The sequence below is a fragment of the Callospermophilus lateralis genome, chromosome 13 (genome assembly GCF_048772815.1).
Source record: "Callospermophilus lateralis isolate mCalLat2 chromosome 13, mCalLat2.hap1, whole genome shotgun sequence".
In the NCBI taxonomy this organism is placed as follows: domain Eukaryota; kingdom Metazoa; phylum Chordata; class Mammalia; order Rodentia; family Sciuridae; genus Callospermophilus; species Callospermophilus lateralis.
This window is the reverse complement of record NC_135317.1, coordinates 71,745,133-71,767,573: the sequence shown is the minus strand read 5'-3', so window position 1 is coordinate 71,767,573 and position 22,441 is coordinate 71,745,133. Positions and strand designations below refer to the sequence as shown.

General features: G+C 40.1%; 1 protein-coding gene across 2 annotated transcripts in view; it reads right to left on the bottom strand.

Annotated features, from left to right (window-relative positions):
* Kcnh1 (potassium voltage-gated channel subfamily H member 1) overlaps positions 1 to 11,633 on the bottom strand; it is a 353,609-nt gene extending 341,976 nt beyond the window's left edge. For both annotated transcript variants that reach the window (XM_076831643.1, XM_076831644.1), the window contains exon 1: positions 11,407 to 11,633. In XM_076831643.1, coding sequence (XP_076687758.1) covers positions 11,407 to 11,485 — 79 coding nt within the window. In that variant the 5' untranslated portion in view covers positions 11,486 to 11,633. The remainder of the gene's footprint in view (positions 1 to 11,406) is intronic.
* Positions 11,634 to 22,441: the final 10,808 nt, after the last annotated feature.

Here is a 22,441-nt window from a genome sequence, read left to right as displayed (position 1 = left end):
AGCTTTAACCGCCCCACTCTACATATCATATAGCTCTATATCCCTCTTCTCCCACCCAGACCCTGCCACAGAAGACTAAACCAGGAGAGGCTATGGGTCAAACAACATCATCATGGCTTGTCCGATTAGATTCTCTCTCCAGAGCAAAAAATAAGACATTAAGTCTGAGAGGTCTATAGAGTGCAGCAGACATCACTCATCACTCTGTTTGCTGGGGAACAAACAGAAAGGTGGTCTTGAGAGGGATGTGGGGAGCTCAGACAGATACACAGAGGAGCAACCATGGAGGGCAGGTGAAGAGAGAACTGGACAGAAAGCTGAGGCAGAAATATATAGATGCAGGGACAGATAGTGAATAGGGACAGATGGACAGTGACAGAGGCAATCAGCATCCACAGACTGAGAGTGATAAAGATAGATGGCTGACAGTGGCAAAGAGCAACACAGACAAAAGGCAGAGAGCAGCCTAGGCAGCGACAGGCAGAGACAGATGGAGTAAGGGGAGGAAAGAATGAGGGAGTGGAGGGACATAGGCATGGGAAGAGGGGAGCGTCCAACAGAGCAGGCAAAAGCATGAGCCAGAGCTAAAGAATAGGCTCTCAAGAACAAGAAACCAAGAGCAAGATCCAGCAAGAGTGTGAGACCTCCAGGGAGGGTACATCAGAGACTGAGGGGAGAGAGAGACCACAAGCCAGAACCATATTGGGGCTCAGAAAACAGCACCTTGGACTGGAGTGATCTGACACGTGGAGCTAGAGGAACAGTCTCAGAACCAATGTCTCTCTCGGACTTTGCCTCCACCACCATGTCCAGCCCTCCACCCCCAGTCTCTCAACCCTTTATGATCCTCTTTTTATGCAAAGTGCAGGAAGAAACTTTCTCTGAAATTCTCTTATTTACCTAAAAACTGGATCTGCCAAAGAGGAACACAATTACCTTTAAATCTTCTTACTGAAAGGTCATTAACCAAGGAAGATTAAACTCATATCTCAGGGAAAAAGACTATAAAATCAAACAGCGTATCTATAGCCCAGAGAATCTTTGTCTCAGACCCCTGTGTATTCCCTGGACTTTTTATTTTCTTTAAAAATCATTTATTCTTACCCTTCTAAAATTGTCTACAGCCCTCACTCTCACATCCCCGCTCCCTGTGAAAAGAGTATTTAAGCTTCAACCCTCTGGCCCTTTCTTTGACTTTTTTGTTTTTTATGGCTCCCATGTACACATGCACATTAATGAATTTATTCAGATTTTCTCTTGTTAACGTTTTCTTTTTTTATAGGAGAGTTGGTGATGATACTTTATGATAGACAGGAAAGCAGTCACCGTCTTTCCTACCTCTACAGGGAGACAAGGAGATAGAAGAAACAAGAAAATCCAAAGAGCAGGCATCACTAGGACAAGTGAGAAACAGAGGTTCAAAAGTTGATGAGATGAGGTGTTTTAAATTAGGAAAGTAATAAACACACATACACCCTCAAAGACATTGGGTCAAATGGAACATAACTCTGATTGTTCTAGTCAGGTGACAGAGGAAAATGACTGAAAATTACTTCCTTCAAAAATTATCAGTTATCATTTCAAAATAGGAGATGAGCATACATATTCATTCTCCATTCTCAAATGACAGCTAAAAAGTTAAAAGGAACAGACCCACTGAAACAAAGAGAAGGAAGCTACCAGCAGACAGAAGCTCAATTGGTTTCCGAAAAATGAAAGGTAGATGGGGGATAATGGGTGGCAGAGGAAGCCATGCATGATTTTAAGCCAAAGCAGAGAATAATTAGCCTAGCAAGTACCAGGAGACTTGAGACATGGCAGTGCTAGGTACTACCTGAGGCAGAAATGGGATATTGACCAAAACTGGGAAACAAATGAAATCCAATAGAAGAGAAAAGTCCACTCATACTCCTACACACACCCACTCCTCTGTCCACCCATGATCTCCAACAGTAATGTCCATCAGAACGGCCTGAACAACTTACTAATACATGGAAAATTGGGCCTATCCCCAGAGTTTCTGATTCATTAGATATGAGATAAGGCCTGGGAATTTATATTTCTACCAAGTTTCTAGAAATTCTACTACTAGAAATTGACCTAAGGACAATTTATTTAATCTCTTCAGATCCAGTTTCTGCCCTTATAAAATGAGTACCCACAAAAGAGAGTTATAGGGAAAATTAGAGGAGAAGACATACATAAAACTTTTGGCACACTGCCTGGTACACAGGTGAGAAAAATCTATTTAATTTATCCAAGATCCTCATTAGGACTAATAATGATAATTGGTGGTTATAACTAGTATTAGTGGACTTCCAATGTCATTGATAAACTCCCTATTTCATTATGGGATTTCATGACTTCTGAGATTATGAAACTAATAAAAGATGAAAAAGGAACATGAAAGCACATCACTCAGCTTGTAATGAGGCCATGGTAACGTGCACTGCCTCTGTCAGGCAGAAGACACGTGTTTTTTGTGTTGAAAGGAGAACCTGAGTGCACATCCCTCACCAATTCCACCCTCTTGACTGACACTGGTGTAGACAAACGACTGAGAAACTAGTTTAATCCAGAGTACAAGTAACTGACAGTGGAGGCAGGAAAATAAGACACATGGGTGTTTTGAAAAATATTGAATAAAAGAACTATTTACAAAGGCATGAGTGAGACATAGGTAGTAGTATGTTAGTAAACTCACTCTCTGGAGGAAACAGATCGGATGTGCAGCATTTGCTAATTTCTAATGTGTAAAGATTCCCACCATGTCCAATTTCAAGCTACCAAGGTAGAGTCTCTTTGAAGTCTTGGTTCTTCTCAAGAGGCACACCACTTCTGGAAAACCTGAAGGTATAGTTCAGGACCCCAGAGCTAGTAACAGCAGGAAGCTTGAAGCCTGCCAATCCTATCCAAACCCAAAAAAAGTGAGCTGAATATACAATCTGTTATCACGGGAAAACAACCAGGCTCCAGGGACCACACAGGGAGGGATCTTCCCTCCCGTCTCATGCCATACCCCGATTAGATGAAGCCAGCCCAGAACCATGAAGCAGGGGTGCCTAGTGATCTAAGGTCTACAGAGTAGCTTCCCAGGACACAAAGCAGGGTGGAAAAGAAAAGAGATTGGTCCTAACGCTTTGCACAGAAGATATACAGAACACTGGCTCAAAACAGAACACTGATGAGAGCAGCACACAATGCTCATCAATTCGGTCCCAATGATTGTAGAAGGCAACCAAAGTAAAATAAAAACTTAAAAAATTCATTTAATTGAAATGAGAAGTCTTATCACTCAAATTAACTTCATTTTTTATTTTGCTATAGTTGTTAAATTCTGGCCTAAGATACATTTTCCAAATCCACTCACAATAAAAGCTGAAGTTAAGCAGGCAATAAATATCAGTCGGTTGGCTGATATGGTACCATCTTTCCAATGCTGACTCCAACACACTGAGAATGCCAGTGGAGGATGCACATAGCACTGCTTTGAGGAAAGAAGGAGGAAAGGAGAGGCCATTGCTGTTCTTTACAGAAGCACCAGATATCACTGCAGAGCCTTTAAAGGACTATGAGAAATGATGGTTTTGAGGTACTCACACTTAATAATTACATTAATAATGATAGGATTGACACAGTTAATTTCAGAACATCAGTTTTAAGCAACATAGGACTAATCAAAGAGTTGTCATTTTAATTTATATAATGAATAATCATTGTGTGAGTAAGCAAACTGACTATTGGCATAACTCTGTAATATCTAATCAGAAGAATCTTAAGTAGTTTTTTTTTTTTTTTCATTAATAGGAGTGCTTGATTCTACCATGCGGCCAGTGCAATGGTTTCATTAATGAGGTTCTTGGCATAAAAGTTAGCTAGTGAGATCGAAATAAACACACAGACTCAGTTACCTTTTTCTATGACCAGGTCCGAGACGGCTCCCCTCTCTGGTTCCCACCTCTAACCACCCGGCAGGGCAGCAAGGATTACTCAGGGCTAGCAGGAGAGAGAGAGTGAGCACGCCAAGGAGTAGCCTTTTATTGGGGAGCAAGAAACTCAGGGGATAATTCCATCCAATGAAGGTTGAAGGGGGGCCGCACTCCAAGGTCAGGGTCAGTGATTGGGCCTCCGGGGTCAGTGGTCAGTTACACCCCCACACGGACAGGTTCTCTCAACAGGAGAGGGCCGGGAAAGCTCCGACACAGCCAGAGCGCCTCAGACCCTAACCAGGAGTCACCCAGTCACGTGTGAGAATGGCTCCCGACACTTGATTGTTGGAGCAGAGACCATAAGAACCAAGGGAGATGCTTAAGTTGGCCAGACTGATATCTACTCAGCAAGACTGCACTTGCATAGAGAACAAGTAGAGTATCAGACAAATTCTAACCTCTAAGATACACTAAAACTCCACAATGATGGGTGAGCAACAGTATGCCAAAAGACAGAGTAGTGGGACACCCCAGAGAATGAGGGACACTTCAAGCACATCAAAACCAAGCTTCAAATCTTCTTCAATCTTCTTTTAAATAACTTATGGGATTTTGTCATCTCCTAACCAACTTCATACAAAAAAAGACACAGATATAAAATCAAAGAATAATTTTGGGTGAGATGTTTATAAGGGAAAACTGTGCAGTAAGGATTGAGTCAGTATAGCATCTCTTAAATCTTTGGAGAGATTTACAGTGTGATTTGCTCTTCACCATGGATTTCCTAGAGAGGCCCAAGGTCACAAAGTCTCAATCATCTTGATATTCCCAAGCACAGAACGGGGCTTATAGAAGGTCCACCATGCTTATAAGACTGAACCTTTTATAAGTTAGATTTTGCTTTTTGTTTTAATTTTCCTTCGATTTTTTTATTTTTCCACTGGATCTGTGCCCTTCCTTCAATCATTTTGTTTTATTTCTTTCACTAAAATAAAGATAAATCATGCACTTTCTAGTTCCTTTACCCTTTCAGCTCTGATTCTTGCATAATCTCTGTCCCCAGAGTTTACTGGCTTCTCCTAAACACACACATTAAAAAAAAAAAAAACCTTGTATGTGCCCTTTGCACATAATTCTAAGGGTATAAGTCTCTCATGTCATTCATAATCATGTGTGAGAATGCTCAAACAGCACTAAATGCTGATGCTTCTTCCCAAAGGACAGGAGCTAGTTTTGTTTTCATTTCATTTTGATCATGTGCTCACTAGTAATACAATCCTAAATGACTGTTTTTCATTAATTACTGGATTACTTGGTCAACGTCACCATTTTTTTTTAAGGAGGGAATATTAAATGTTGATGAGGATGTGGAGTGATAAGAACTCACACTGCCGGGATGGATTATAAATTGATAAAAAAAAAATTGGAAAACTGGCAGGATCTACCACAGTTAAACATATATACACCCTAGGTATATCTCCAAGAGAAATGTGTGCCCATGTGACCCCAAAAACACATAGGAGAATGTCTCTAGCAGCTTTCTTGGCACAAAACTGGAAATGAACCACATGGGCATTACCATCAAAATAGAAAAGTAAAATATGTGAAGCAGTCATACCATAAAGTGTTATGTAGCCGTGAAAGTCAATCAACAGGACAGAGGACCACGTGGAGGAATTGCTGACCCACAAAAGAATACATGCTGTATGGTCCCGTACTCATAGCACTCCAAAACACACACAAACAATAAGTTGTAGTGTTCACAAATGCACAACAAAGTGGTAAAAATATAAGTAAAAGCAGGAAATGATGGCCATAGAACCAGGAGATGGCTCCATTTGGGAGGGGAACAAGGGATTCAGAAGGATCCTGGGGACTTCTGGAGTGCTGGCAAGATTCTGTCTCGTGATAAAGGTGATGGTGACATGATAATACACTTCACGGGAATGGGGTAGGGAGTGGGGGCTGTACAAAATTTGTTTTATGTGATTTTCCATTTACCTTATTAAACAAATTAAAAGGTTTAAAAATAAAGATATAATCCAGACAAGATAATTTATAGAATTAGCAAAAAAGATATCCCCCTTCTTGGTTTATACCGAAAGGACTTAAAAATCAGCATACTATAGTGACACAGCCACATCAATATTTATAGCAGCTCAATTCACAATAGCTAGACTATGGAACCAACCTAGGTGTCCCTCAATAGATGAATGGATAAAGAAAATGTGGTGTATATATTCAATGGAATATTACTCAGCTTTAAAGAAGAGTAAAATTTTGGCATTTGCTAGTAAATGGTTGGAGTTGGAGAATATCATGCTAAGCTTTCTCAAAGGCTGAATGTTTAATATGTGGATGCTAATTCACAATAAGTGGTGGGGCACAATGGAAGAATAGCATTACCTTAGATTACGTAGAGGGAAGTGATGGGAGAGAAGAGGAGGGGATATGGGGATAGGAAAGATAGTAGAAAGAAAGAAACAAACAAACAAACAAAAGAAAGAAAGAAAACAAAATAAACTATATAGTCGCTTAAAAGCAGAATATTCCTTTATAAAAAGTGACAGCCCATTCCTTGAAGCTAATCAAGCATGGGTTGGATAACCACTGAGAGGTATGTTCCAGAGAAGATTCAAAGAGGAGTTGTACAGAATGTCTCTTCATCCCTAAGATTCTGTGGTTCTATTTCTCATCCTCACCAGTAATAGCTGTGGCCACTTAAAGAAACAAACACAAAACAAAAAAAAAATGGTCCCAATGTCCTAAATGTATACAGAAAATACTCACCTTATAAATAGAGTTCCTTGAAATAAATAACTGAAGTAGATTTTAAATGTTTATTTTCAAGCCATCATCAACCAAAAATAAAAGAGAAGGAAAGAACGGAGGAGCTTCAAGGTCATGCTCAAGGGACAAGAGCCAAATAGAAAGTCCATAATGAAAGTCCATAAATGAAGATCTGATATCAAAAAAAAAAAAAATGAAGCCAAGGATTCCATTTATCCTCAATATCTCTCAAACACATGTATTCTTTAGAAATAGATGATTTAAATAGATGGATTTGATTTTTAAAAAAGTCATGAAGTTCAGAAGCTTCATTGCCTTATGTTAAATCACAAGGCTTCATCTTCTCTATCCTTCTGCTAATATTGGTCATTAGATTCAACTTTTTGACACTTTCAAAGAAAGGTAGCTGAAGGTTACCCTAAGAACAATTGCAAGAAAAAGTAAGCACTGTTGAGCTGTTAATAATCCAGATTATCATCCATTCCCCTTTCAGAGCCCATGTATATTAACCAGTTTTCTGTTTTATAAATATTACCATGGCTCAACACATCTCTGAGGAGACACAACATTACCCACGGTTCTCATCCTGTTTGCTAACTAATTATATCAACAACCTGAACCAACTTAACACTATACAAAAACACAGCTGACTTAGCAATCTGTATATTATACATGTACATAAATCTGTACCAAAATGTACTGCATTTCACTTCTGTTAATGTTCATGGATTCTTACTGGCACCTACGATTGTTTGATATAGGTTCCTGAACACTAAAACATATGTTCTGCCTAGAATTAGACCATTTAGAGTAATATTTTTGCAGTTTCCTGGCACCAAGGTCTGCTAGCCTTTCTAAGATAGATCTCCTATTTACTTCAACAAGCATTGTGACGAGTGCCTGCAGATTTAAGCAGTCATCAAAAAACATTTCGGAACAACACTTTCCAACCATGAAGATCAAGCAAAGCAGACTGGTTTTGCCTATGTGGCAACAAGGCAAATAGGATTTTAAATGATCACTGATATGATTATAAGCAAAATCAGATAGAATATAGGGTATTGATTATTCCTGCTGACTACTTATGACAATCCAAAAAAAAAACAACACATAACTATCAAATCTTTTCTTTGAATCATACTCAAAATGTACCAAAGAAAGCTAAACTAGGTTAAGACCAGTAAGCATCTTAAAAATGTACAATGATAGGCCTAAATAAGAGCTGCAGCCATTCAACACTGTGGAATATGAGGAAGGACCTTGGACCAAGATTCACTAGGATGTAACTTACTAATAGTAAGGTGGGTTTCTTGTTTTTTACTATATCTCCAGAGTTCAATAAAATACGCTCAATAAATCTTTATTGAATGGTAAGCCCATAACAAATGCTGGCTAGTCCTGATCTGCCTCTAAATAAATACCTTTTCCTAACTACCTCTTGCTACCTGTAAATGAATCACTTAATCTGAAGATTCTAGCTCAATAAGCCCTAACCTGGAGACACTGCTCCTCCTCTGCTGATTCATGAGGATCAAAGGTGACAGTCTATGAAAAGTTGAGTTGGGGGCTGAGGCTGTGGCTCAGCGGTAGTACACTTGCCTGGCATGTGTGAGGCACTGGGTTCGATTCTCAGCACAACATATAAGTAAATAAATAATAAAGGTCTAAACTAAAAAAAAAAAAAAAAAAAGGTGAGTTGGGACTCCATGAAGGAGCACACAGGTGTGGAGTATGGCTCCTCCCACCCATGCCCTCTGCTAAGCCACTGAGGAAGGTGGGGAGACTGCAATTCCTTGAAATATAATTGGCCTCTCCTTTGCCCTATTAGTCTGATTGGGTAATGTGGCTGTTAGCCAAAATGGATCTTGTTCCTATTGTTATAACATTTTATTTAATCTCCACTGGGAAATGATATTTCTTGAGGAAATAATGGTAATACAAGGGATGCTGATGTGTGGCATACTAGAAAGAATGTGACACTGCAGTGGAGGAGACTGGGCCTGACCAGTTCTGTCATTAAATACTTTAGAAAGTTGCTTGTAGCAATTTCTTTATGGATACAGGAATATAAAAGAAAGAAAATACTAGATAGTATCTAAGGTCCATCTCATAGTTCAATGATATTCAGACACTAGATATTAAAATCATCCCCAAACAAGGCCAGTTCTATTATCCATTAGTATATAATATGAGTAGTTATTTTAAGGATGATAAAAATAGTTCCATGGACCAAGGCCTAAGGGCTAGGTAATAATGTTGCTGCAAGATGTATGAATGATATTCTCTAAAGGACACCAGCTTCAGGAACTATCTGCCCTGCCACTTTGAATAAGTCACTTAATATGTCTAGGGCTCAGTTTTCTGATCTGTAAAAGAGGAACAATAATATAATACAGGACCACTGGGACAATACCTAACAGAACAATTATGAGGTATTGCTATTTAAAGATAAAATGCTATTTAAATGCTGTCATGTCCAAAAATAAGCAGGTGGATTTTAGGAAGAGACAATCAATATTTTTTAAATAGACCTTTGCCATCACAGTAAAATAATGTAATGCATGCAGATATTGTGATATTTCTGAGAGTTCACATTTTTGTCCATTTGGGTTCAGGGAATATTATGAAATGGATCACTAAAAATATAAATCCCACTTTTCAAAATCAGCATTTCTTCTTCTGAAATAATAGAGCATTTTAAAAGTTCAACCAACTGGTCCAAGATGTCTTGTTTTTGTTGTTGATGTTGTTGGTCTGGTTGGTTAATTGAAATCAAGCTGTTGGAGCTGGTGCTGAGATGAAAATGCCAGCGCTAAAAATATTCCCCAGCGGCTGCCTCTATTGACATGCTCACCCAGAAGGGGCTCTAGAGCCAGCAAACTAGAAGCTATTCTGCCTGCTTAGCTCAGGTTTCTCAAGGTCCTCCTACAAACCCAAGGATCCTTGAGACTTGCATGTAGGATTCTCTTCCTCCTCCTATTCACAACCTAGATAATATACATTAGATACTGAGCTTTCCAACTTACAGGATACTACTTACAGGAATTGTCATTGATATTTAAATGTAAGTAGATATCACTGACAATGGAATCTCCCACCTGCAAATTGTCTCCACACTCCCTAACAGTGGCAATAACAGTAACTCTTAAATGATGATTTTATTTAAAAACCCAGGTACACTTCCAGCTTTATGTCAGAACAGTTCATTATGACTGTTCATACAGTAATCACATCCCCAGGTAATGATTGTGACCTTGCTCAAAAAGCCTCTGAGTCTGTTTGACTGGAGAAGATCTTGAAGGGAAGGGGGATATCTGAAACACTCTTTAATATTCTTACTCTTAAGAGGCACACAATAAAGGAATGATTGTTTAAAAAATAAAAAGCATTTAAGTAATGCACGATGGTTTGCTATCCCAGTTCATACTTTTTTTCTTGTAAGATGAACTTAAATTACTTTTTAATAAAAGAGTATTAGTAGCAGAAGTTCACTTTTCATGCTCTTCCCCTGAATGAATCCCTAACTCAATCCAAATGGAAACACATAGTTTTAAATACAAGTTCCTAAGGCTCAGAAACTGTGATACTTGCACTTTATTAAAACCCATTTCCTGAGCTAGTTCCTCAGTCTTAGTAGAATAGCATCTGTCTCTGGAAGGAGAGGGGTCCAAGCGTCTGCAAAGAGCATCTGGGGTTTGGCTGCCTCTCGTTGTAGCTGTTTGATGAACAGGTGTATGCGGCACCTTCCAAAAGCCAGGACTCTGCAAGTGCTTGAGCCCAGGTCACTCAGCTGCGTGTCCAAAAGGCATATGAAATCCGTTCCCTTTCCATCCCTGCTCCTAGGAATCTCACCTCCCGGAGCTTCAAGCCACTGTCCATCTTAACCACAGGGAAACAGACGAGTGCAGGTTTATTGGGTAATGGATCCAAAGACAGGCTTGGTGAATTTGGGGATTGACAGGTGAGCATGAAACTGTTGTGGGTTTAGAAGAGATTTGTACCTGTGTGGCCACTTAGCCCGCTTTATTCCTGTGCCCTCCACTTCCCACCTCAATCCAGCAAAATCATCGGACCATCACGATCTTTCACCTCGAAAAGGGTGCGTGGGCAAAAGGACAGAATCAGGCAACCCTGACAGCACGTCCCAACTCCCCACATCCCTACACCTCAGACTTTTCAACTGCAGGGATGGAAGGTGGAGACAGCTGCATCCTCCCATCCGGAGGGGGCCAGAACCCAGAGTTGCCCGTCTTTACTGCTGGCTCTCCAGGGGAGAAAGGAGGCACCTCGGATAGCAGCTCCGAGAGCCTTGGCGGAGTGGTAGGCAGTCCTGATGCGCTGCCGCTCCTGCTGCGTCCAGCTTCCAGTCACTTTTCCCAGTACTTTGCTTATCAACTGTCACGCTTTTTTGGCGATGAAGACAGAGAGGAAACTAGAAAGGCCCAAAGGTGTCCCCTAGATTCTCTGCCTTTGGGATGGGGGCGCATCGGACACCGCCCCGCCCTGCCCACCTTCCCCTGCCTCGGGTGGCAGCCCCGGGCGCCCGCGCTGTGGCGGTGCAGAGCTCCGGGGTTCTGCTGCGTCTGCTGGCACGGTGCAGCGGGAGGCGTCGGTGATAAAGGCATCGATTAAAAACAAAACAAACAAAAAAAAATCTGGGAAACCGAAATCCGAATGCACCTCTTACCATTGGACCGCCGGACAATATTCTCCAGAAACGTGTTTTGCGGGGCCACCAGTCCCCTCCTGCCCCCGGCCATGGTCATCCTCGCGGCAGCTCGGGGTCTGGGGGCGTCCCGACGCGGCTTCTCACCGCAGCAGGCAGCTGGGCGCGAGACCCGCACGCGATCCGGACTCGAAGCACCCCATGCGCCCCACGGGGCCCCGGGCGGGCAGGGGCGGCGGCTCGCTCCGGCTGCCACCCTCGCGCCCTCTCGGTGCCTCCCTCCCTGCGGCCCGCCTCGCAGTGCACTCGCGCGGGGCTCCGCTCCCTGCAACCGCCTTCGGGTGGGCGGAGGGAGCCGCGGCGCCTTGGCCGGCGGCGCCCCCTACCGGGCGCGCGTTCGCCCAACGGCCTGCGGGAGACCGAAGTGGGCTCCCTCTGAGGCCGAGGAGCGACCCGCAGCAGTGGACTAAGGCTGGGACGGCAGCGGCACCCTCTGGGCACAGTCGGGAAATATGTGCAGGACCCTGGGTGGAGAGGAGGACGTCGTGAGCAGCTTTCTGGATAAATTCACTCCAAAAAAGTCCCTAAGAGTCTAGGGGAACACCATAATATAACTTCCTTTGCTGTTTCGGACAGGAGGCTTGGAACCTCCGAGGCTCTTGGAACACCTTCCTACCCTCCCACAGGGTTTGTTAGCCGGGTTTGTGAGTTTCCTCCACGTTGATTCTCAAGCCAGTGTTTTGCCAGTATTCAAAGAAATCCTACTGGAAGAGGGCAGACTTGCAAAATGACTGACAGCTTCAGCACAGGTGTCTTGAGCTGTCTTCACTATCTGCACGCAAGCCGCATCCTGACACTGAATAAGTTTCCTGACTGATCTTGGGCCCATTCTTATACAGCAAATAATTTACCAAAAGACCAAGAAAGTACATGAGCATTATGTAACATATTTAGTTAAAACACAACTTCTTACAGTCAGTAGGAAATAGAAACAAACTGCCTGACAAACATCAAAACAATGGACTTGTCTGGGAGGGTAGATGCTTGAGGGCAGCTTCACAAACTTTGTTCTGCATCGATTCATCAAGCGTAGCCTTTGCTTGAAGGGCAGTTCACTGTGCACAGAACAGGCAGGTGCTGGTCTTCACACCTGCCCCCTTCACATGTGCCTGAAGTTTCTGGACAGGAGCCAAGACAATCATCCTTTGTTCAAAAGGGGGATTTCTACTTGCACATAGCCTGCCTTTTTACTGTATGAGTGGGTGTGACAGGAGACTAAGGTGTGTCAGGAGACTAAATGTATGCTTCGCATGAGTGATGAGTTGATAGTTTACTAGTTACTTCTAGACTGTCAATAGTCCACAGGAAAATGTAAAAAGGGCAAAACTGACCCTGTAAGCTCAGTTGTCTGGGTTTATCCTCCTGATGTATCCCAATGTACTGCAAAGACATTCTGCCTCAGTTTGCCAATCTTAAAAATCGAAGAATTCCTTCCCAGCCATCTCTCAGAGATGTTGTGAAGAACGAAGGAGATTGTGTAGGGAACAGTACTCTAAGTTTTAAAGTGCTATACCAAGGTCGGACATCATCATTGGAGTGACCAAATAAATTGGGCCATTACAAATATAATCCTTTGACTACTTGTAAGTGGATGACTTCTGTTAGCAGTTAGGTGCTGTTGGTATAGGACTTTGAAATGAAAGTGATGCTACTCTTCTTTCCTAGGATAATGTTCTACCCATCATACCAGGCACCCAGTTTGGAGCTGTGATTTCTTAAACCCTAGCTCCGTCTAGTGGTCCTTTGTTCTATTACAAGCGAGATAACTGGGTGGTTGAAGAGAATTTGACTCTGAAATGTATTTGGTGCAGAGTTCAGCTGATTTGGTATCTATCCGCTTTATTTGTTTAGGTTGACTTGAAGAAGGCTCTTAAGGTTGTGTTATCTATGCCCGAGGGGAGATTTTTCAGGATGATATTAAAAACCTATCAGCAACTTCATAATCCTGTTTATGAAAGGAAGATAAAGAAAAGAATGGGGCTTGGGTAGTTGTCATAAAGAATTAATAAAACTTAGATTTTAATGAGCTCCCACATACTATGGCTTAGATTTAAAAAACAGATGATAATTGCTTGAAATGAGAGATGTGAACAATCAATCAACAAGTATATGAAAAAATGCTCACCATCTCTAGCAGTCAGAGAAATGCAAATCAAAACCACCCTAAGATACCATCTCACTCCAGTAAGATTGGCAGCCATTAGGAAGTCAAACAGCAACAAGTGCTGGCGAGGATGTGGAGAAAAGGGTACTCTTGTACATTGCTGGTGGGACTGCAAATTGGTGCGGCCAATTTGGAAAGCAGTATGGAGATTTCTTGGAAAGCTCGGAATGGAACCACCATTTGATCCAGCTATTCCACTACTCGGTCTATTCCCTAAAGACCTAAAAAGAGCACACTATAGGGACACTGCTACATCCATGTTCATAGCAGCACAATTCACAATAGCAAGACTGTGGAACCAACCTAGATGCCCTTCAATAGACGAATGGATAAAAAAAATGTGGCATTTATACACAATGGAATATTACTCTGCATTAAGAAATGACAAAATCATAGAATTTGGAGGGAAATGGATGGCATTAGAGCAGATTATGCTAAGTGAAGCTAGCCAATCCCTTAAAAACAAATGCCAAATGTCTTCTTTGATATAAGGAGAGTTACTAAGAACAGAGTAGGGAAGAAGAGCATGAGAAGAAGATTAACATTAAACAGGGATGAGAGGTGGGAGGGAAAGGGAGAGAGAAGGGAAATTGCATGTAAATGGAAGGAGACCCTCAGGGGTATACAAAATTACATACAAGAGGAAGTGAGGGGAAAGGAGGGAAAATATAAGGGGGAGAAATGAATTACAGTAGAGGGGGTAGAGAGAGAAGAGGGGAGGGGAGGGGGGAGGGGGGATAGTGGAGGATGGGAAAGGCAGCAGAATACAACAGACTCCAGAATGGCAATATGTAAATCAATGTGCAACTGATGTGATTCTGCAATCTGTATATGGGGTAAAAATGGGAGTTCATATCCCACTTGAATCAAAGTGTGAATTATGATATATCAAGAACTATGTAATGTTTTGAACAACCTACAATAAAAATTAATTAAAAAAAAAAAAAAAAAAAAGAAATGAGAGATGTGAAAGCCTCATCATATGTTGGATACTTTACACCTTCGTAGTACTGGATAAGCAAAAGGGTCAAGGAGATGCCTTCCTTTTCAAATGTAGTAGTACTGTGGTTCTCAATCTGAACTCTGTGTAACCTCCAGCCATTCCCCCATTCCCTCAGCTCACCTCAACGTATCTCACCTTATGAATAGAATCACATTCTTCCCCATCCCTGTTCTCATGGAGATTTACAGGAACAGCTTGCACACATTCCAGTGAACACTCCATCATTCCAGGTGCTGGTTTCGCAGGATGCTGTGCTTCTCATCTCTTACTTGCCACCTTCTGTTCTCTCCTCTACATTCCATCTCAGTGCCTCCTGAACTTGAACTTCTGTCTGGGATCTATACCTGTAACTTAAGACACTGAGAGAACATTTTCATCTTACAAATTTGTCAAAATTTGGTAACACATTTGTGAAGGATTCACAATATAGAGTGTACCTTGGTAAGCCTGCTGAGAGGTCCTGTACTTTCGTATGACAGTCATTTTCATCAAAGGGACAGCTATAAATAATTCACCAGCGTTGCAGGTGGACTTCTCTAAGTGCCTAGAGTTTCCACCTAGAAAGATGCAGAGTCTGAAAGAAAAGCTCCAGAAATTTTCTGGGCTTCCCTTTCTCCTCTTCTCGTTTCCCTCAGCACAACACACATTTATGACTGATAGATTGTGGGCTTCTTGAAGTAAAGACAAACTTGAGCCATCTTTGTTCTCATGAATGTAATGAAACTGTGCTACAACGAGTGAGTTCACAAAAGGAGTAGATAGTGATAGATGCAGGAAGCAGAATGCAGATGCAGAGAAAAGACAGAGATGGATGTCTGTAGATCAGCTGGGAAAAGAGTTCAAGAGAAGACAGAAAAAAATCTGCTCAGCAACAAGAAAATCTATCACAAGAAGAGGATGGCAACGCCACACACCAGAAGGGACAAGTGGTGTCATACAGCCAGAAACTGCATTTTTTCTGTCATGAAGACCACGAGGTATGGGTGAAAGATTTTAAAATACACTTGGGTCCCCCAAGACATAGAGAGAGATGCTAGTGAGTCCTAAAAGATCAGGGAACCAGAAGGGGCAGGACAGGGCTTTTCCTCCTTAACCACATAAGAGGAAGAGAAACTGAACAAAGTGGTGATTTCAATACTCAACCACCAGGAGTGAAATATCTAAAAGTGGAGGAATTCACAGCATGGGAAATTTCCATTTCTACAACCCTTTCACTGATTTATTGTTTATTACATGTAGTTTTTTATTAACTTCTAATAGGCTTATAAGAAGTGTGTCAGGCAAACTATATCCATTGGAAAACCCCGTTCTGCATTACAGATAATGCTCACAAATGCTGAGGAAAGGGAATGAATCTCCTCAGTGGGAATTCTAGCCCACAAATTTGATGACAGGGGAAAGGATGCACTATGTGAGTGTTCCAGCCAGCGTGGCTAACCCAATAGACATCTTTAAGTGTTTGTAGAATCTGATTATTTCCTTCCTAAGTGCCCAAAGCAATTATCATCCTTTCTCACTTCCTGTTATCAAAAGAGAAAAGGATCATTTACCATACTCCTCCCCCTAGTGTAAAATAATTAAAAGTCATAAAGCTTCATTTTATGATTTTAAAAAATGCACAATCAAGCATGCTCTAGCATGCTTGATAAGTTCTAAGGAAGAAAAAAATGGGTTGTGATTGGCACCTGCTCTCAAGAAACTGAACAAAATACTTCGTGGATAATTATTTTCTTTGTGATTTTTTTCCTTTTGACTGCATTCCTCTCCCCATTGTGCTGCCTAATCTTGCTTTTTATGTAAATAAACTATAATTAAATTTGATCTCTTCACTGAAGACTTTCCTGCCTCTTCTTAACTGAGACTTGGTTCTTCCCTAAGGTCTTGGGGTCTTGGGGATCCCGGTTCTTTGGAAGATATTTATTCTGCCATGGTCCATGCACATAGAAGTCAGAAGTTGAGATGAGAATACACTTGGGTCCTCATTGCCATATCCAAACCACTATTCTCTATTTATGTAGAATTTCTCTGGACTTATAAGTTCATGATCAATAATGATGTCACTCTACTCTTCTTCACTTCTTAAACACATTTGGAGACAATTGTATTCTGTCTTGTATCTGAAGGAGGTTGCAGAGAAATATTAAGTAGGCAGTTGGACAGACATGTCTAGCCCCCCAAAGAAACTTCTGTATGGAGCCAGAGATTAGAAATGACCACTTTGTCATTTTCAAAGGAGACCGGGAAAAAGTTCTGAAGTAGAAGACCTGGGAGAAGTGGTTCTGTCGAAGCTTAGAGGGGGAGAAGTGAAGAGCAGCATTATATGTTGGACACTATAAAGATAAACACTGGAAAAGGCTCATTGGCTTTCATGACTACTTGGCAAGTTGAGATCATAGCAGAAACGTTTTTAATGAAACGGGGCAGGAAACCAAAATACAATGGATTTAAAGCTTAAATAGAAACAGTCAAATAAAATGGTAGACTGACCTAAGAGGCAATTAAGTATTGCCTTTTACCTCAAGCATAGAAATGTTTTTAAAATGTTTTTCATGTATTTCCAAGCTCAAAAGCAAAAGGAGAAATTACAGATGTCAAAAAAATTAAGAATTCCATAGCAGTTAGGGACAGTCAATGATGGTGGTTGGGGGAAGAGAGAATTTCAAATAGGAATTTCTTTTAGGGGGCTGCGGGTTTAGAGTTTGTGTGATGATGTATGCTGAAGATATAGGCCTCATGCATGGTAGGGAGCCTAGAACTAGATCCCTGAGGGAGCCAGGAGCCTGGAAAAATAGGATCTACCAGTAAAGCCCGTAGATTGCCCAGAATATGAGTGGAGATAGAGTAAACCTTCAAAATAAGAAACTCTAGACTAAGCATTCCACTAATATGGGATAGACTTTTTCCAACTACCTTCATTTTCTGGGAACACTGTGCCAAGATATTAATACAGAAGCCTCATATCACCCTTTCAGAAACCAATAAGGAACTGTCCCATAGGGGAACCTTATACCAACCAGTACATCTGAAGACCCTGACAGAAAATTCCACCCAATACTGAGCATACAGACAGAATTACAAGTTATACCAAAAAAAATATGTAACACCATAAATGAAACTACCTAACAAATTAGAAATAAAGGACAACTGAGGAATAATAAAATTTCAAAGAGCCTGCTCAAAGAGAATATTGTTAAATATTCAGAGAATAAGAAAGAAATGGAACTCTTAAGATGAAACCATGATGACAAAAAAAAAACATTCTGGAAAAAAATCAAGAGAATTTAAAAAATGTTTATAGAAACAAAAAACTGCCCATGTATATTAAATAGTAATTCAGACCTAATTAATTAGAGAAGAAATTATACAAAACATAGCCCAGAGAAAAAAATAAGAAATGTAAATGATAACACAGCCAGTGAAACAAGAAGCTCCATATATGTCTAAAAAGAATTCTCTAGAAAGAAAAACCATGGAATTGGGAAGAAGCGATAAAGGAATGATGTGACAGAATTTTCAAGAATTAATGAAATTTTCAAATTGATAGGGATGATAAAAACTAACCAAGAAAGACCTAAAACTTATGAAAGGAAAGGATAAAATCTTAAAAGCTACCTTGAAAAAAGCAGATTATCTACAAATAAGTGAAAATTATACTGCACTAGACATCTCAACATGAACAAGAGAGTCAGAAAACACTGGAATACACAACAAGCTCCCATATATACACAATAGAATGACTAAAGTTAGTACAATTAACAACACAAAATGTTGACAAGGATGTGGAGCCCTCAGAACCCTCTTATATTGTTGTAAAATGATTAAAAATCACTTTGGGGGCTGTGGCTGTGGCTCAGAGGTAGAGTACTCACCTAGCATGCATGAGGCACTGGGTTTGATCCTCAGCACCACATAAAGTAAGATAAAGACAATGTGTCCAACTATAACTAAAAATAAATATTTTTTTAAAATCACTTTGGAAAATAGCATGGCAGTTTCTTACAAAAGCTAATATTCACCTACCTTACAAACCACAAATTCCACATACATTCACAAAAAGACTTGTTTAAGAATGTTCTTTTTGTCTTCATTCAGAATAGTTATAAATTGAAAACAGCATGTGTCCATTTCCATAGAATTTTATGGACACATGGACTGCAGCACAATCTTTCACTAGAATACTATTCGATAACAAAGTGGAACAAACTATGGATAAATGCAATCATCATAGATGAATCTAAAACACAATTATACTGAGTGAAAAATCCTTAAACAAAAAAAAACTTGGTGTTTAATTCTGCTCATACTAAATTATAGAACAATTAGATACAGTTATAGTGAAAAAGAAATTGGAGCCATGTTAGACTCTCAGAGGATAATAAGGATTGCCTGTGAAGAGGCATCATGGAACTTTTTGGAGAAAAGTAATTCTCTGTCTTCATAAGAGTATGGGTTATAAAAGTATATGTACTTGTCAAAACTCATAAAATGATACATTTAAGTTTTGTGTATAATATACATTCTATTTTATTCTATAAGTTTCTAAATATTTATAGAACTCTATAGTGTGCAAGCCAAATGTTCAGAGGTGAAGTATATGGAGGTCGACAACTTATTTTGCAAAAAAACTTTTTAAGTACAATAGACAAATGTATGATAAAACAAAAGCAGCCCAATGTTAACAATTACTGTATCTAAATAGTTGGCATGTGTTCACTGCACAATTCTTTCAAATTTTTTAATTTTTCTCCCTATTCATCTAAACTGTCATTCAAAAAGAAACATGAAATAAAGGCATTTTCAGATGTAGACATTTGCTAAAAGAACTATTTAACAATATGCCTTAATAGAAAAAAATGAACCTAGAAGAGAAAAATGAAGTACATAACACAATGATGAACAGAGAAACTGATAAAAACATATCAGTGAATTTCAATAAATATTTACTCAGGAATAATGAGGACAATAAGAGATACATCAGAGGAATGTTTGAAAAAATATGGTAATACTAAACTGCTAGAAAATAGTAAAATGAATGTGGAAATAGAAGAATTCTATAGTCCTAATCTTAAAATAACAACACTAATAAATTTAAGCCTTGTTAGAAAAGTTTATAACTTCTAAATGAGACAGGGGGAGGGAGATAAAGAAAACACAATTAAGCCAAAATAAGCCATGAAAAGAGAAAAGCAGATATAAAGAATAAATGTGGTGCCTAGAAAATATATTTAAAGTGACAGAAATAAACACAAATATATCAATGATCATGATAAATGTAAATGGATTAAATTTTCTTAAATTATTAATGAGATAAAAACAAAAAATCCATCTTCAGGAGTTTAAAAGAATCTCATTTGGAACACGATGACATAAATATCTAAAATAAAAGTGGAAAAATATATAAAAAAATTTTGAATTCAATATTTCAAATAAAAAAACAAAAACCCTCCTACTTGGATAAAAGGATGGTGATACATATACATACAGAGAGACTTTTAAATGAATAGCTGAGTTCAAGTCAAATGAAGGGGAATCCTCAAAGACCAAAAGTGAGGCAGCACTGAAAAACCAATGACATGAACAGCGTGATCTGTCACTGTCTGCCCATGTAAGGTGAGGAGGAGAAGATAGAAAACCAATCAAGACCAAGTCAAGGAGAGTCATGTTGTCATGATGATTTTAGGGTGTATTCTGTGAATTATCTGGTGTCAGTAAAGCTTTTAAAAATGCATGACATGGTTTGTATTTTATAAAAATATCTCTGATGGCCCTGGGGTCCCTGAGCAGGGGGAAGATTAACCAAGGAAGCTGAATAAGGAAGGCAAAGCCTATGCTGAGACAATAGTAGGGAAAATAAAAAGGAATTGAATGAATGTAAGAGTCATAATTGAAATGGAATCAGCAGAATTTGGTGCATGCTTTCCTGTGAAACTGAGATGAAACTTTGTTCTTTCCTTCTGCTGGAAGGTAGAGTCTGCACAAGCCACAGGCCTCTGCAGCCAAGAAGGATTGCAGCTGTTAGTATTTATTATCTTGGTGAGCCATGCCTCCAGCACTGTAGCAGAACCCAGCAGCTCACCATCCATTTCTTATTCTTTACTCTAAATTATGAATTCAAAGAATGAAATTCACAGACTGTGATGAGTGACCGTGAGAGTAGGATTTATTACAGAATAGAAACAGGAACAGAACTCCCATTTGAGGGAAGAGGGGACCCAAGAGGGGTTGCCATCTGGCTACGCTGGTCTGGGGGTTTATACAGTACTTGGGTCAACCCTGTTGGTCCAAATCAGGTTTTATGCTAATACTTATGCTAATGCTAATCAGGGTTTGTTAAAAGTACCAATGCTATTGGTCCAAAATTATGCTAATTGGGGTTGAGAAAAGTATGAACTCTATTGGTTAACCCTGAATTCCATTCAGGTTTATCTTACTTCCATTTTCTCCCTTCTTCTGGAAGCCCCAGGGTTGAGGTCAGTGAATCGTACATGCTTGGTGGGGGAGGGGGTGTCTAGAGCTGTAGGGCTGCTTGGAGCAGCTGTGTGCAATGTGCTGGAATAACCGATTGGTGCACCTTGGGGGTGCCTCAGGCCAACCTGGCCTCAGGCACACTCCAGCATGGTGGGCTCCACAAGGCCGCAGCCCTGTGCTTACAGCTTACCCTCCAGCTCACCTGGGTCGCCACTCTGAGCTCCACCGCTCTGAGGCAGCTTCTCAACAGAGACCAGTGGCCTGGCTACACAGCTTGGTGGCTAAGCCATGTCGGCTGGATACAAGAATCTCAGATCAAAAGTCAAAATGATAGCCAGTATTCTGCCTGGACAGATAGGCAGACATTCCTTTAGAGAGGAGCAAAGAAAATGTAAAAGGGCCTTTTCAAGAGGCTAAAAAACAATAATAAAATGTCTCTGCCTTTAAGGAGCTAAACCCTGGTTGGGTGAGACTAACAAAAATAATAATAAATAAGTGGGGTATGGTGGCATACACCTGTAATCCCAACAACTGGGAAGACTGAGGTATGAGGATTTCAAGTTCAAGACCAGCCTGGGCAACTTAGCAAGACCCCATCTCAAAAGAAAAATAAAAATGGCTGGGGATGTAGCTATCCTCACTACCTCTAGATAGATTAACAGACAGATAATGCGTATGTTAGAACATAGATATTTTTCACTCACCTTTAATCATTTCATTATAGAGCTAAAGGAGAATGACTTAGAGCAGGTATAACCATTACAGGAAATATGAGCAACCAACATTACTTTACAGTATGGAATCTTGGGAGAGGTGCTATTTTATTATGGGGCTATCTCTGTTGCTTTTCAGCCCTCTTGAAAGGTCCTTTGACATTGTCTTTTCTAGTGGACTTCCTCAGATCACTTATAGAACTGGAACCTGTGAAATGTTACTCTTTTTTAATCTAAAGTGATTTTTGTTTAAAAGACCTTTTTTGTCTTTTAACAAAATATTGAAGTATCTAATTAGTTCTTTGAAAAATCCTATTAGTTGCAGCATAACAAATTACCACACAATTTAGCAGCTTTAAAACAAACCAGTATTTATTAACTTGCTGTTTACTTGGGTCAAGAATTCATAAGCAATTAGCCCTGGGTGCTTTGGTACAGATGTTTCTGAGATTGCAATCAAGCTGTTGACTGATGCTGCAGGCACCATTGGCAGAGAACGTAAATCTAAACTCCTCCAGATTGCTTTTGGCAAGATTTAAGTCCTCATAGGCCACTAGGCAGAAACCTTCTCTCACTTCTTATCATGCTGGTTAATACCAATATGGCTGCTGGAACACTATAGAGTGTGTGAGATCTCAAGAGTGTGCC